The sequence below is a fragment of the Tyto alba genome, unplaced genomic scaffold (genome assembly GCF_018691265.1).
Source record: "Tyto alba isolate M040663 unplaced genomic scaffold, T.alba_DEE_v4.0 Super-Scaffold_38, whole genome shotgun sequence".
NCBI classification, from domain to species: Eukaryota; Metazoa; Chordata; class Aves; order Strigiformes; family Tytonidae; genus Tyto; species Tyto alba.
This window is the reverse complement of record NW_024881313.1, coordinates 20,492,190-20,508,211: the sequence shown is the minus strand read 5'-3', so window position 1 is coordinate 20,508,211 and position 16,022 is coordinate 20,492,190. Positions and strand designations below refer to the sequence as shown.

General features: G+C 35.9%; 1 protein-coding gene across 1 annotated transcript in view; it reads right to left on the bottom strand.

The window, feature by feature from the left end:
- Window positions 1-805: 805 nt before the first annotated feature.
- Window positions 806-16,022, bottom strand: part of MALRD1 (MAM and LDL receptor class A domain containing 1) — a 274,148-nt gene continuing 258,931 nt past the window's right edge. The window contains exons 36-40 of the mRNA XM_032991470.2: window positions 13,197-13,279; window positions 13,014-13,104; window positions 3,329-3,404; window positions 1,663-1,719; window positions 806-934 (exon numbers count right to left, since the gene is read on the bottom strand). Of these exons, the coding sequence (XP_032847361.2) occupies window positions 806-934; window positions 1,663-1,719; window positions 3,329-3,404; window positions 13,014-13,104; window positions 13,197-13,279 (436 nt within the window). The remainder of the gene's footprint in view (window positions 935-1,662; window positions 1,720-3,328; window positions 3,405-13,013; window positions 13,105-13,196; window positions 13,280-16,022) is intronic.

The window sequence follows — 16,022 nt, the reverse complement described above, 5'->3', positions numbered from 1 at the left end:
TCAAAATCAGGAGGCAATCCAGAATTCCCCCCAATATCTTCCTCATGTAGGCATGGGATGACATAAATTTAGCTGTGTGGGAGGCAACCTTTTCAGCAGAAATATGGTTTCCTGAACATGGTAGTTTCCACCCTCTGTCAACCACTAAGCTAAATACATCAGTAGTGCTGTGGTAAGCACTGCAGAGCTAACCAAAAGGGAATTTGGTCAGATATGGCTATCAAGGTTAATAATAGACATATTTTTAAAAAATAAGCATACATACTGGTATGTCACATTGATGAATCACATGCTGAGCTGATATGCAAATTCATGATTCATGACCATATTTTATTTAGCTCAACATGTTTCTAATTATGCAAAGACTTTTCTTTTGCTTCTGCCCCTTACAACACTTAAATAGACATTTAAAATCCCTTTCTAATGCAAAACTACAGAAATATTTAAGTAATAATTTCTCAAATAGTAGACATAAAATTATGATTCCCAAACCTCAAGAATCTGGATTTGATTAAACATTTTATTAACATACTGGAATTGGAATTGCAGAATTGTAAAATGAATTCATAGTTATAGTTACCAATCTCTTTCAGAGATGGCAGAAGAGTGTATATATATATGTGTGTGTGTGTATATATATATATGTTTTACTTTGTATGGATTCAGTTTTTTAATATAAAGTCACTTTCTGAATATAATTATTTTAATAAGAGAGTTATTCTGTGAAGACTTATTGATTCATATTTAAAATGCTACAGTATCATGGCATACATTCAGATTTTAGAACAAATATTCAGGCAAAGAGTTACAAGTCATATTGATCCCGTTTCATGTCTATTTCGAATGAACTGCATAATTTCTCCATGTCTTCTGATGCTTCTCCATAAAGAGGATTTGGAAAAGAAGTAGCATTCACATCTTCATTAAATGGATACTAAAAGAAAAACCCATAGAATTAAATTTAAAATCCAAGTCATTCATCTAATTTGTTATAATGGACATATAAATGGCTATAGATTCATTACAGAAATAACATAAGATGTTAAGTTCAAAGAACTATAAAATCTCTGAAGTTTTTAGAGCAGATTTTCAGATGATAAAATTTAGCATAGCTCCATCAAAACCATTATCAGTCACATACACCTGATCAAGTCATTTAACCTCTTTCTGCATCTGTTCCCACCTTTCTCTTTCTTGTCTCCAGAGTTCTTTCTCTAACACATATATAGTATTATTTCAGGATAATCTCTGTACAACAGTGAAATTGCAGTGGGTCACTAATTTTGTTACGTGATATTTTAATTTGAGTGACTGGTTCTAATTTTCTTGAATGAGGAATGTATGAGAAAAGACATAATATGAGCTCTTCAGGTAAGGACTGTAGTTCTAAACATTTTCATCAGCATCTGCCTTACTGGAAAGTGGTGAACTACTGTATGGTGTAACAAGTAGCTATGGAAAGCATTAATGAAATTGCTATTGTGGGGTCCTTGTCCACCAGTCCAACCCTTGTCATCTTTCTCAGATTTCCAGAGATGCTAACTTTATGAGTAGAAATATACCATTGACTTTAAGTGACTTTTTTCCCTTTCCTCTGCAAATGAATTTTATTAATAGCCCAATATATATCCTACTTCAGAAGAGAAATGTGTTACTACATACCTCATGCCATGGAGAAACACTGATTTGAACAGCGAGTGAGGTGGCATACCCAGGAGACTATAAAAAGAAGAAAACTGCTTCAGAATATTTTTAGTGAGCTGTAAGTAATATTCTGAAAATATCCTTCTATGTGACTGTCTGGGTAATATACTCTATGGATCCAAAGCTACGAGGCTATGTTATAGGCAAGTGTGTGGCAATGCGAGGCCCACATGGCTTCAGTGTTCAGAAAGGTCTGTGGAGAATTCTTCTTTCTTTATAAAACTTACAGATGCTTGCAAGCGTGGAACTTGTGGGTATTCAGCTGGAGATAAGAGCTGTTGCTCATGTTTTACCATATCTTTGATTGGTGATATACTATCCAGATTTAAGGCTCATCAGACTCAAAGAAAACTCATAACTCTTATTTTCCCTTTTAAAGGAAGTTTTAGTGAAAACATGTATTTTCCAAATCCTAAAGAAAATAGAAGAAAGTCTGGTACATCACTGGACTTCAATCACAGTGCCTGGGGCTGTCTTCTATGAAAATGTCTCTCCTGACAATGTGCTTCTGTTTTTCAACTTGCTATTAAATGAAGCCTGTCAGGAATCTATTCTAATTAAAATAAAAATGTCCTGTTAAATTGGACATGATTGTGATGGGAAGGTTTCCAACTTGGAGCTTTCACAAACCCCAGCCTGTAAGTGTATTAATTTGATCTAATGTCTCTAAAATCAGGTGTAAGGAACCTTTTATAGTAAGTAAATGGCATGTCATAGTTAATTGTATTCAAAGCCACAGTGGAATCTTCTGCTACTGACTGTGGAAAGGACAAGGAAGTTTTATTTCCTATTTCATACCAAGCCTAGTTCTTTCAATAGTAACAAGGGTATTATCAAAATGAGGGCAGGAATGTTGTTTCAAACTATTTTTTTTTTTTATTATTTCTTTTACCTCCAGAGTGCTTTGTGTATATTATTTTTAATGATAAATCAAATAGCAGAGATATCTGAATTTTAAGCCAATTATATTTGTCTTGTTAAATGTAAAACATACATTTTAGTTATGACTGTAATTTAATAATTAAATCTCATCTTGAAATATTTTCTTGCAATATGTTCACTTTTAGATATATATTTTATTCACAAACGTCTTTGTTGCTCTATCAGTCTCTTAATTATGATCAACAAGTGCTATTAAGGAAATGTGTGACCAAGTGTTTGTTTAGTGTCAGGGTGAATTTTACAGTGATTGGAATACTAATGCGTATTTAAGGTATTAGGATGTGTTATAAACTATTTTACTGAAGTTAAGTGAGTGTGTAAAGGTAAGCTGGGTGCTGAATCATGCATTTTGTGGTTTTGGTGGTGGTTGGAGACAAGTCCTGGGAGCTTTTTCTTCTATAAATCTGGCTAAATATTTCACCCAAAACTTTTTTCTCAGATTTAGCAGCCCACAGTCAGGATTAGTTATAAACATCAAGGTGTTCTCAAAACTGAGTTGATTTCAAATCTACCTATGTTTTGAAAATGCACTGGAACTGATCTGAGTGATGCAGCAGATTTTAATTCTTATTTTATTACATAGCATTCAGTGAGATATTACACTTTGTTTTAATGGTGGATTTATTTGAGTACTACAACCTTACACTTTTCTGAATGTATAGAAGCAGCTATTGCTACTTGCCTTTACTTTCCCAGATGAACTAAGGTCTTCATACAATGGATTGGCAAATGAAACATTAGCGTTTTCCTCCAGTTTCCTTGAAAAGTCAAACAAACAACAACAAAAATACCCACAATATCACACAAGTTGTCGAAGAAACAGTTTCAGGTTGAAAAGACATGAGTCAAAATATATAGATGGCTAAGTAGATTTCTGATTGAACTCTTCTGAAATTCATGAAATTAAACCAATGTTCTCTGTAAATCATATGTAGGTTAAAATAATTTTTCATTTGTTGCTGCTAAAAATATATATTTACATAAAAATAGATATAATAAAGATATAATAGATATAACAGATATAATAGATATAATACAGATATGCATAGAGCGATTCAGTATTCATTAAATGCAGGTACAGTGCTATACATTAAATAAAACATAATATAAAAAGTTGTATCACTATCATTTATTTGCATGTGATGAGATCATATTCCTCCTGTGTTTTGCTACTATCACACTAGCAATTCAGTAATTAACATAGTTTTAGACTCTGACTTCAAGAACATGTTAGTTATTTAATTGCTATAAGAACTCTTTTTTCCAATGAAAGAACTTGCACTTTAGGTCAAAATCATGAGAATTAGTTTTAAAGCTATAGATGTTCCCTAAACATTTTGCTACAAAGTCAGAAATATTTAAAGAATCACTGCAGTTATTGTAATGAAAAAGTTTCATGAATGGACACAATGCCTTAAGCAATTTGTAATAGATGAATAGAACAAATGTTACGAATTATGGGTTTCATGTCCATTACCTCAGCTAGAAGTTTAAAGATATGCTTTCCTGACAGAGGCTTTCACATATTCCTCTTTTTGGAAGCACTTATGACCTGTGCAGTTAATCCCATTAATTCTGCAAAAGCAAAGCATGTTTGGGGATGGAACTTTCTGTCTACATCCGAATTTTTTTTCCATATAGATGACTGGTTGGTTGGCAATATTACACAGTGCTTGAAATCCTCAAAGCTGTTCCAATACCATAAAAAAAGCAATAGCTGCATTAGTTAAAATTACTGAAGATTGAAGCACAAGCACACTTACTTTTTTTTTAATCTTTGCTTTTGAAGAGGTGCATTTATTGTTTTGTTTTGTTTTTTTGTTTTTGTTTTATTTTTTTCACAAATGCTTTTATGAATAAGAGCATATACATGTCTTTGTGTTCATAGAAAGCTGTGTTTATACAGTATTCTAAAATAATAAGTTCCTTAAAGCTAATACTCATTGAGAGATGGATTTTCTTGTAATAAAAAGTGTTTCTATTCCAAAGCTGCTCCTACAGACAGTTTAAGCAGTATCTCCCTAGGAACTGATAGACAGGCTCTGTGTTACTGTGGCAGGCAGGACTGAGGGGATAAGAGCAGTCATGGAAACGCAGCCGATGGAGATCTTGGGAAGGGAAGCTGCTGTTCCTCAGTGAGAGCCATGGGGCAGACACACCGCATGATTTCTTTTGCAAAGAACTAAACCCAGAATGGATGCTTAGGAGGAAGGCACGGGTAAGCTACAGAGATATATCACCGTATGAGTTAAATCAATGCAAGAGCTTCAATTTGGATTTTAGACTAAAACAGTCATGGTCCCTTAAAATCTTTCACAAGACTGCCACAAAAGTAATTCCTTCTAATGACAGTCTTATAACTCAGTTTGATTACCTGACACAGCAATGTGGAGAGCTAAATATTTGAACCCATTGATTTGTTCATTTGATCTTAATCTTAACTGTAATAAATCATGATATTTTGATGTTTTTAGTTAGAATATAATAGAAGCTATATTAGGTTTTTTATATGCCTCCTAAATGTATATTTGTGTACTAATCCTGCTGAATAAAGTCCACAAAATGTACACAGAATTTTTTTTTTTTTTTACTCTAAAATCACACCATGGCTCATAAAACCTGAGGCCAGAAACAAACTCAGATAAGAAGTTTTCAAATAACTTAGCTCTCCTTCTTAACTAGTGCCTAAAGGCCCAGATTTGCATTCCTTAATTTTGGTGTCTCATTTAGACATCACAAACCAACTGTATGGCCTAACAGCATGATATGGAATTAAGCACATCAATTCTGCTTACAGTCAGTGGAGACACTTCCAAAGGGCAATGCAAGTCACACAATTCACAGTGGGAACCACCTTTAATGTGCCAATAGGAAATTATAAAGATAGGGATGGGTCTGATTCTCTTTCATGCCCTACTCCCCCCTTGAACTTCAGCAATTTGTGCAAGAAATATATATTGGTTATTTGGGCAAGAACATGCTGAGTACTTAGGTCTGTCCTGAGGGCAGGAAGGACGCTGAACACAAATCCCCAGCTTCCTCTGCAAGGAGGATAACTAACCAGCAGGATACTGTGGCAAACTGTGGGCACCAAAAAGAGTGCTGGCTGAGTTCTTCAACAGCGTGTCTGTGGTTGCTGTGTTTAGTGCTGAAATTGATCCTGACTATGTGTGTGAGGCTTTCTCAAGCATGAAAATTGAGACTTGCTCATGTTGTCCAGCAGATTTCAGGCATCCCTCCACTTCAGGTCTGAATTATGAAAGAGCATATGTAGTTTGGCACCTAATTTCAGGGACTATGGGAATTTCATTGACCAAAATATGGGCACTGGTTGAATTTATGCACTCCAGATTTAGGTGAAGTAGAGAATAAGCTTTCTTAAGTTCTCCTCTGTTCTTAGGAACCTTTTTGCCAAAGCAGGGCTTTGGAAGTCACCTTGAATATATTACCTTACATGTAACATATATGTTACACATATATGCACATAGCTGCATATATATATATCCTGTAAGTTGATGTATTTATACAAACATATGTATGGTTATACCCTGCTTGAGAATGTAGCAAACAGTTCTTTCTAAAGGATACCAATAATTATCCTTAAAAAATTCTATTTTTGAATGACTTAAAACACCTCAAAGAATATGCAAGTGAAAATTTAATCCCATGTTTACACTAATGCTATAATCCATCAATTGGATGAGGTGGTAACTGCCTGAAGGTCTGTGCTTGGGAACTCAGATGACATATTCACATTACTTTACATGTTGTGCAAACATCCCTAGAAGTAAACACAACATGTTAGATCTTTAGTTAATTAAAAATATGAAGCTTTCCTTATTAGACCAAAGCAATGGTATGCCCACTCCAGTACTCTGTCACCAAAACAGATACTGCTGAGGAAAGCATAAAGGTACAGTATTAGTCAGTAGGGTGAGTGTTGCCACCTGATCATCAGTTTACACCCTAATTTTAAAATACTTGATTAGGCTGTTTAACTAGATGCATTGTAGTGACTTGAATTAAGCTCATTCTTGCAGTACTTTCTGTTACTTGATATAAGTGAAACATTGCCCTTATAGAAAATGATAGCTTACTGCTACAGTAAAGAGCAATATGCCCATCACAAGGTCTCATGCTGAGAAGAAAGTTATGTATGTGTTACCACCATACAATGTGGACAAGGGTAACTCATCACTCACAAAAAATATAGTCCAGATTAATATATCAATGTAAAATGTTTATATATCTAATTTATGAATAAAACGCACAAATGCCAAGTTCAGAAGACTGTACCAAGCAGGAAATAACCAGGCTTAAAAATGCCAAGCATAGGGTGGTTTAGGAAAAAGTAAAATAAAGACTCAAACATGTGGGTAAGGCAACTCAGAGAGAACTGGGTTTTCTAACATAACCAGAAATACCACAGTAGGAAAGGGGAGGATTAATCATCTGGGGATGAGGTCACATGGGTCATAACTTTGCTAAACTCATCTGCATTCTTTAGTAGCAGAAACTACTGCTTTGTCATGTTTTTCCACTACAGCTTCACAGAAGTGGGAGAAAGTTGTATGCTCCACAAAATATCTACCAGTGTATAAAGGGATTTCTGATTAACATAACAATTTTTAATGGAAAATTAAAGTTTGTTTGACTGCAATAGCTCAGAATTTTGTACTTTTCAATGTACCTTTCAATGAAAAATCAATGATTTCTTTTAGACAGTACACAAATATTTAGGAAATACAGTACTACAAGAATGTTTATCATCAGGTGCATAACAATGACAAAATACTAGTGGGCCAAAGATTCAATTAAAATTATGCTATTAATTAAAATAATTACTTAAAATAATTCTTTATATGTGTTCTAAAGTTTCTGTTCTAAACAGAAACTGTAACTCAAGACCTCAATTTCCAAAGCTTTTATAAAACCTTTAAACTAAATTTAGGTTTGCAGAAATAGGCTATATTTTGCACATCCCACAGGAGAAATGGGAAGCATAATGCAAGGAGGGCTGACTTTCCAAAAGCTGCATTTAGAATCATCTACAAGTCACTTGGATGCTTGATTAGGCTGTTAACATGCTGTCTGGGTTTCCTAGGTCTGCACTTTGTATCTTCTGAGTCACCTGAGGAAACAATAACTTATTTAAAAAAAAAAAAAAGGTGGTCCTTTGCATCTTTCATCTTGGTGACCTTGAAGGCTATAGACTGAGAGATTTGCTCTTTTTTTTCAACATGCCACCTCTTGTTTCTTTGCAACCTTTCCTATACGTGGTGTTTGTGAAATGTGCATTTCCCAAAAACTGAAGACTTTTGAATATAGCACTAGGTTTCAACCTTCAGAAAAATAAATATTCTAAAGAAGAAATGGATTCAGATAGCAGCATTAGACTAATAAAACAACTCCCAAACAGTTATGGCTGCTGCTTCCTAGTTTTGTTTTTCATTTTCTCATAAAAACTCACTTTTTTCTCTCATTTTACAAGAACAGTATCTGTCTCCATTCCAGTTCATGAGCTGAAAAAGGATCAATAAATGTCATTGTATTGTCATTCTGTTTATCACTTTAGGATAGAAGAACAGAGGCATAGCCAGCAACGACCTCTGGCAGTCCTTCAGATCCACTTGGAGACCCTCCCCTGGAACACACTATCCCTTCCTCCACACCAGACCTTCAGAAGAGTATGGTCTAATTGGAGAAAGTCATGGCAACAGCAACTGGGAATCATCGTAATTGTGAGAAAACCTTAACCATGAAGAAAGACTGAAAGCACTGAACTTGTTTAAACTAGAGAAAGCAGCCTGTAAGGAGGCATGACAACTGCCTTCAAGTACATAAAAAGCTTTTTGCAAGGAAGAAGGGAATGATCTGCTTTTGTCCATGGTGAATAGAAATGAGCTTAAATTGTGAACAGGCATATTAGCAGTTAGAAAAAAACTTTCTAATAGTAAACTTTCTTTCTACCTAGGTTACCAAAATTGTGTGAGGATGCCATCAAATTTATGTTGCTAGAGTTCTTTAAGTACAAACCCAGAAGTTACACAATTAGGTCTTTCCTGTGGCAGGATGAAAAATGGCCTCTGTGAGCCCTGTTTTCCTATGATTTTCATCATTTTAAAATATTTTCTCAGAGCACCTCAGTTTTTCACTCTGTTGCCTGTGTGGCAAGATACATTATTGATATGCTTTGCAAAATATAATGTTCTGTGTTCATTATGACTGACAGGACTGATAACAGCTGTGGTACATTAGCATTGTAGCTGATGGCACAGATCAAGAGAAATAAGTTGAAAGGGTCCAGGGACATTGACTGCTTTGGAGGCAATAGCAGATAAACATAGCTTAGCTGGATGGAAAGTGTTTGATTCTCGCTTTATGATGTAAAATGAAGCATGAGAAGGCAGCTGCAATAAAATGAAAGCTAAAATGAAGCTTTGCTTCTATTTGGTCAGTACGGCCAGATGCCACTGAAGGAGTGGAGTAACTGGCAGCCTTCCGTTCTGAGCTAGAAAACGTTATCTCTGGAGCATAGACAGGAATGTGAGAAACTTATAAGCTTCCTCTGATTTGAGGTTTCTACAGAAAAGTTCCACATATCCCCATCTGGAAGCTGGGAAGTTGTTTGCATATCAGAAAACCATCGTGATAATGAAGTCCACCGCTGCCAAGCCATGTGGTGGGCTGCTTTTTTCCATTAGGAAATAAACTTACATGATGACTTCCAGCAACCCCCATTCAGGCACTGAAGAGTTTAAAGCCTGCAGATCAGAGATTAAATTATTGCAAAGGAGAAGAAAAGGAGAGCAAAGGGGAAACAGGATATACTTTTGCATTGGAAGGAGGGGTTAAGGTGTTATCAATCTTGCCAAGAAAAAGAGGAACAAATGTAACTCTCGGATTCTCACCACTGTTAGTGACAGCTTCTTAGCAGCAACTCTCTAAGGGGTCACTAGCCTACTCCTACTGCCTGTTACCTGTTTTTCTGGTGAAAAAATTTGTTCTATTGGACTCTGAAACTTCTACTCCAGGTCTTGTGCACATGTTTGTGCTATTTATGTTGAGGTATAAATGGACCTGCACTCCGTTTTAAAATGTCCTGGGAACTAGCACCTACAACTGTTAATGTGCCTCTGGAGGACCATTTGGAAATGCCTGCATGTGTGCTTCTATACCACTAAGGAAAAAGAGAGACTAATAGAAATTATTAAGAAACAGCTAACAAAATAATTTCTCAAAAGGCAGTAAATATGGGCTCAAGCATATGAAAGCTTCCCTGTGAAGGAATGGCCAAGCAGGCTCTCCTAGGGTGCCTCTAGTGCCTAATGACTTTAAGAAAACAACATGATACAGGAAGTAGACACAAGCTTTTGAAGTGAAAATGAATTGTAGGAAAGTATCATTCATGTGTACAGTTAAATTCCTCTAGTTCAACAAATGCCTCTAAAAAAAGATCAGGAGTAAAATCTCATGCCTCTGTGTGGTGCTGTCACATTGTACATTTTACAGACTTATGCAAACACAAGACACTTCTTATTTTAAAGCCCTATCTTAAAGATCCAAACTTCAGCAAGATGACATTCACTATATTTTGACTAGTCACTTCTGAGGACTGATTAAGCAGTTAAGGAAAAACTTGCCTTAATTTAATACTGTGTTTCCAGCTGTGTTTTTTCCATACCAAATCATTCTAGGCACTAGGTAGTTGAAGAGGGAGAGACAAACTGCCTGGGTGAGCTTACCTTCTCAAATTCAGTTCCAGATTTCATTTTTTTCACAGTTTCAATCAAATTACCATTTATTAGATAATTTCTTGATAAGATGCTTATAAAATGCATTTTCACTTGCATGTTAAGTCAATTATGATTAAAAACAATGAGAATATATTTTTTTTTATTCTGTACCATGGATAAAATGTTTTGATAATCTTAGTCAGTTCCTAATAGACAAAGCTTGGAACCATAAAAATTTCCATCATCGTAACGTACCTTTTTGGCAGCTCCAGTGAAAATAATCAAGGCCAGAATTAACTTTGCTGTGTAAACTATCTATCTCTTTCACAGCTCTGATTCTCTTCACATCAGGGCTGTAATATTTTCTTAGTAGTGCCATAGTAAGAAGATCCTCATTCACCCCTGTTTCATTACATACCTAATAGAACACTTAAGTATTTGGCATCACATTGAAACAGGGTATCTTTTCATGTACAAAAAAGACTCTATTTTATTTACCATTTATAATTACAGGAAAGGAAAAAAATATTCCTTGAATATAGATATGTGGGTAGAAGAAAAGTGGATGGCAGTGCAGTAACCCTTAAGCAGATATTTTTGAAAGAAAAAGGTAAAAGGGAGTGTTTAGAGCACAGAATAAGTGTAAGAAAAAAAAATAATTTGTTGATTAAAATGCCATTAAACATTTTGAGAAAAAACATTAGACTTTTTTTTTGCAAAAATATTACTTGAAATTGCAAAAAAAAAAAAAAAAAAAGCAATATCAATATCAAGCAGCATTTACAATACAACTAAACTTGTACTTCTCAGATGATTTTCCCTGTGTACCTTAGCAAGTTGTATAAATCTGAATGAATTAAGTCTTAAAGTCCCTATGAAGTAACATAAGGAAATGCTATTATTCCCACGTTATAGAAGAGGAAACAGACATAAAGAAAGTAGGTGAAGCTATGCACTCAATTAACAGTAGCACAACAGCTAAATGTTCCTGCTTCAACATTTTGCTTCTGTGTCCATAAACAGCTGTACCTGTCAGGGGTAGCATGCAGTGTTAGGAGACATGACAGTAGCAGTAATGTCAGGATAGGATTCTGAAGTTTAGTAGATAGTTTGGGAGATAACAACATCCCCAAAGAGAGAGAGGTCTGTAGTAGAGCACAAGTTTAAAGGAAAAGAGACAGCTTTGAAGATGAATTCTGGAGAAGAAAATGAGGGGTGAGGGAAATCTAACAACATGAAAATGGACACAGCAATACACAACAGGAGTTGCTGAAAGAGAGGAAGGGACAGTGGTATGTACTTGCTGATAGAAGGATCTAGCAGAATAAGTCAAGAGATGGGCAGAGAACTACAACTACTAGAGGAAAATAAGAAACAGCAAAAAAATGTTTAAAAATCTTAGGGAGGAGAGCAGAGATTATCAGAGGGATGACAGGAAGGGCTAGGAAAGGTATCTGTGAGATAATGAACTGTCAATCTAAGGCATATTTTAAAAAACCTCTGAACTCAAATAATTGGGTGAAGACATATCTTTAGTACTGCTATTATTGTTATTCAAAGTATTTGAAATATATTTTGAAATAAACCACCACCAATTTTAGTTTAGTTTTGCTTTTTTTTTCCAATTTTTCCTTTACTGAGGATGCACTTTATGCAGTAGGATGTCAGAAGATAACCTAGTTGCTATTTGAACGGTAATAATAGCAAGCATGGTACTAGATGGAAGAAATATAGATTTTTGGAAAAAGGAAAAAAATCACCAGCTACAGCACTCATTCACCACAAGTAAAACAGGTCCTTGAACCACAGGCCAAGAGGTGTCTACTGGGGTAATCCTATTGCAAGAGGGCAGTATTAGATAATGAGTGGGAGATGAAGAGGTAGGGCAAATGGTTGGCAGGATCAGGCTAGGTGACATTCGTGAGACACATCTAAAAAAATACTGCTTAAGATGACTAATACAACATCAAAAGAGGAAGTCAGATTGTGAGTGTGTCTGTAGAAACTAAAGGAGAGGGGGCAAACAGTATGGTGTGTAAAAATGGTGTAATTCTGCAGTCATACAGCTTGCATTTTTTATAATCTATTGAAGATTTTAATGAAAAACCCTAATATTTTAAAGTAGAAACCCTCACTATTATTCCATCCAGTTATCACATGGAAAGTTCTCAGATGTGTGTAAATATCAAAATATTTAGGGCAAAAATGTCCCACCAGGTACATGTGGCACCCAGTAGCTTCAGGAAGAGCTGTGAATCTGCCTGTAAGAAACTAATCTGGCATCAGGGGTTTCAAGAAACCACAAATATCTCCTATTTTTCACATTTAACCATCATATATAAAAACCAAGGCTACTGCTGTTAAGGTAGATGAATATTTAATTTTATAGTTTAAGAATAATCACACAATATTTCAATCAAACCTTCTAGGCAGTCAAGCCATAGCTCACCGTTTCCAGACTGGGGTCCACTAAGGTCAGGTTTTGTTGCAAAGCTAGGTTTTATGCTTAGTGTTGAATATGAAGGCAGACTGTGGGGAGATTTGAAAGTTGAAACCAATGAGACTGGGCAGTTAGCCATTTCTTTGTGCCACATTTGTGTCTGCTTTACACAAAATAGAAGTTTCACTTACGTTTCTGGCACTTTCTTCCTCGAAAGGAAATACAAGGCAGCAGCTGTAATTTTAATCAGCAAGAAACCGATACACAAACCAATCCAAATATCTGCAAAATCAGAGCAATCAAATAGAGAAATAAGTAAAAGGAAACACTCAGAAAATGGATTGATAGATATTTCTTTCTTTTTACAAACCCACCATTTCGAAGGAGCCTTGAAGTTGGAGGCTGAAGAGGCTCAGCACTTATGTGGCAACGGTTTCCTTTCCATTCTTTACCACATCTGTGAATAAAACAACAATTTTTGAAAAAGGGATAAGCAAGGATCATAAACAGTGATAAGCACACAAGAAATACAAATCATTTAGATGACTTTTGCCAGTGACTAAAGCTCATCCAGGAATCACAAAGAGCACAATCAAAGCTAACAAAATGAAATGTGAGAAATACAGAAATCAAACCTAAGAGAGAGAAAAATAAACCAAAACAAACTTCAAAGATTAGAGCTGACTGCCTTGTCCATGTTGCTGTTGTATTATTCTTCCAATGCAAAGCAAATTTGACTGATTTCCCTGTTATCCCCTATGTGAGGCTTAAATACATTTCTGAGCTGAGGATCTGGGACCCCAATGTAGAGAAAGAGGCATGATTAGACATGGGAAAGAAGTTTTACCCCTCCCACCTAGTCTGTCTCTCTTGTTTTCCTATTTTCTTGTAAAAATGATACCGCTTCAACAAATGCCTTCTCAAAATCAAAGCACTATATTTGAGCTAACTGCTGCATCCGTGTCGAGTTATTCCAAATTTGCTGTTTGGTTCAAATCCAGTCTTGATTTGAAGTAACCCAAATACAAACAATCTGACACAAGCTTTGCTGTTTTATTTTACACTTGTTGCTTAACAGTTAATCGCAGCCACCAGAAAAGTGGTTTTTTTTGTTTTTTTTTTTTTTTGTCTGGACTTTAATTTGTCTGGATCTAGCTTTTGTCTACTGTTTTATTTTTTTTTTTTTTTTTACTGGCCTTCTCCATCAGAATGAAAGTACCTTGGAGGCTGAGGTGATGGTTGGCTGCATCTGCTGAAACAAGAGCAGTTTGGAGCACCCCGTGCAGCCCTTCTGGGTACCCCAGGGAGTCTCAATATGGCTGTAGACACCTACATTTACAAACCCTAAATAATGACTACTGTAAAGAGTTGTTAGAGGGGTAGTTACATACTGACACCTAAATTTCAGGCACCCCACTTGATGAGCTGAACCCCACTCTGAGTGTCACACTGAATGACTTCTACCAACATTTCAACTATCTGCATGGCTGTTGGTTTATGAGCTTCATAAATTTTCAACTTTTAAAAAATGAGCATCAGAAAGAAGTGATGGTAGTAATCCAGTTTCAGTCCTACTAAAGTCGAATTAATATGAAGTTAGTTTCACTTCTATTAATGTATGGAGAATTGTATATTGAGTTACTTTCTCACTGTAGCACCATTTTTTTCAGAGCCATCATTTTTTATTAATTAAGGAAATTAATTAATTCATTAATTAGTTTTGTAATTGTGATTTTATCTCCTGCCCTTATATGTATAATACAAAATCTCACATATACACAAGTAAACCTTTATATTGAAGCTATTTTATTTGAACGTGTGAGAGACAACTTTGTGCTATTTGTCATGGTTTAGCACATGTTAATGGCTATGTGCCTTATCCTAGCAGTTGCACACCGAGTTAACTAAGGCACTCCAGAGTATTTCATTTTCCCAGAAAATGACTGAGTGCGGTGAATGTAGGGAGAGGAAGGGTAGGGTGATAGAAGCAGCAAGCATCTGTCTGCAGCCTCAGTGAAATTTAGGGGAATCCTGGAAAGATAAGGTCATGTCAGAAAGTAGATCTGTATCCCAGTCTCAGACATGACTGGAAGAAGCTGACTTCACTAAAGACCTAAAGAGGCTGATGAGGGATTTGTTGCAACACAATGGACCACTGAAAAATAGTGAGCAGAGAACATGCCAGGAGGAGAGTACCAGCCCTACTCAAATACAGTGGGCAGAGAGATTTATTTAACTGTTTTACCCTACAGACCTGAGTTTTCTCTGGTTAAAGGGTTACCTTGTTCAAGGTTAGTAATTGGTATACTAATGAGTCACAGCTTTAGAGATCGGAGCCAGTAACATTCTGACATGCTCATTTTAAAGAAAGAGTGGCACAATTTCAGCTGACAGCTCTGGCTGAGCTGGAGACCCGTTGTATTCAGTCACTGAAAATACCTGGTCCCTTCAGTCCTCCTTCTTCAGCATGCTGCAGAAAATCATGTCATTCATAAGCTGTTCTTTTATGTGGACTAATTATTTTATACAAATGTCAAATTGCAGTTGGGGTCATACTGAGCCTTGTGGATCCATGTAGAAACATTGCAATCTGATGGTAATCACCCATCAAAATCATTTTGTGATTACTCTCAATTGTATAATTTTCTTTCTCCTCATTTGCCAGATTTTCTGTTGAGCGAGATATGCTTCTAACCAAAATCGCCCTCTCTCCTCACTGCAGAACTTACTTGACTGTAGAAGAGAGAATGAGAAAACAGATTTGCAGCTGTGTGCAAGCACTGCTCGGACATGGCAAGGGAGGTGCCATCTGCTGCTCTGGAGCAACCGGGCCATGGCTCACCTCAGAGCTGCAAAGAGGTAGTTTTCATAAAGCAGGGGTGTGTACTGGTAAGAGTATGGGAAAATCCTACTATCCAGAAATAACTAAATGTAACTTCATATGCTATGTTCCCTTTTATCGATGAGATATTTCCACATGATTCATTCAACTCTTCCTAAGGTTTGGCTGTTAATTACAGAATGCTATCTTCTCAATTAAAAAAAAAAAAAAAAAAAAAAAAAAAAAGAAAGAGACAAAATAAGAGTTACAGCTAGCTGAGAAGCCTGCAATTTTCAGTGAGGCTGCAAGAAAAACATGGGAAAATTGTTCATTAACACCTTTGGGTCTCAGCTGCTACAAACACTGCCTCTGGCCTTTA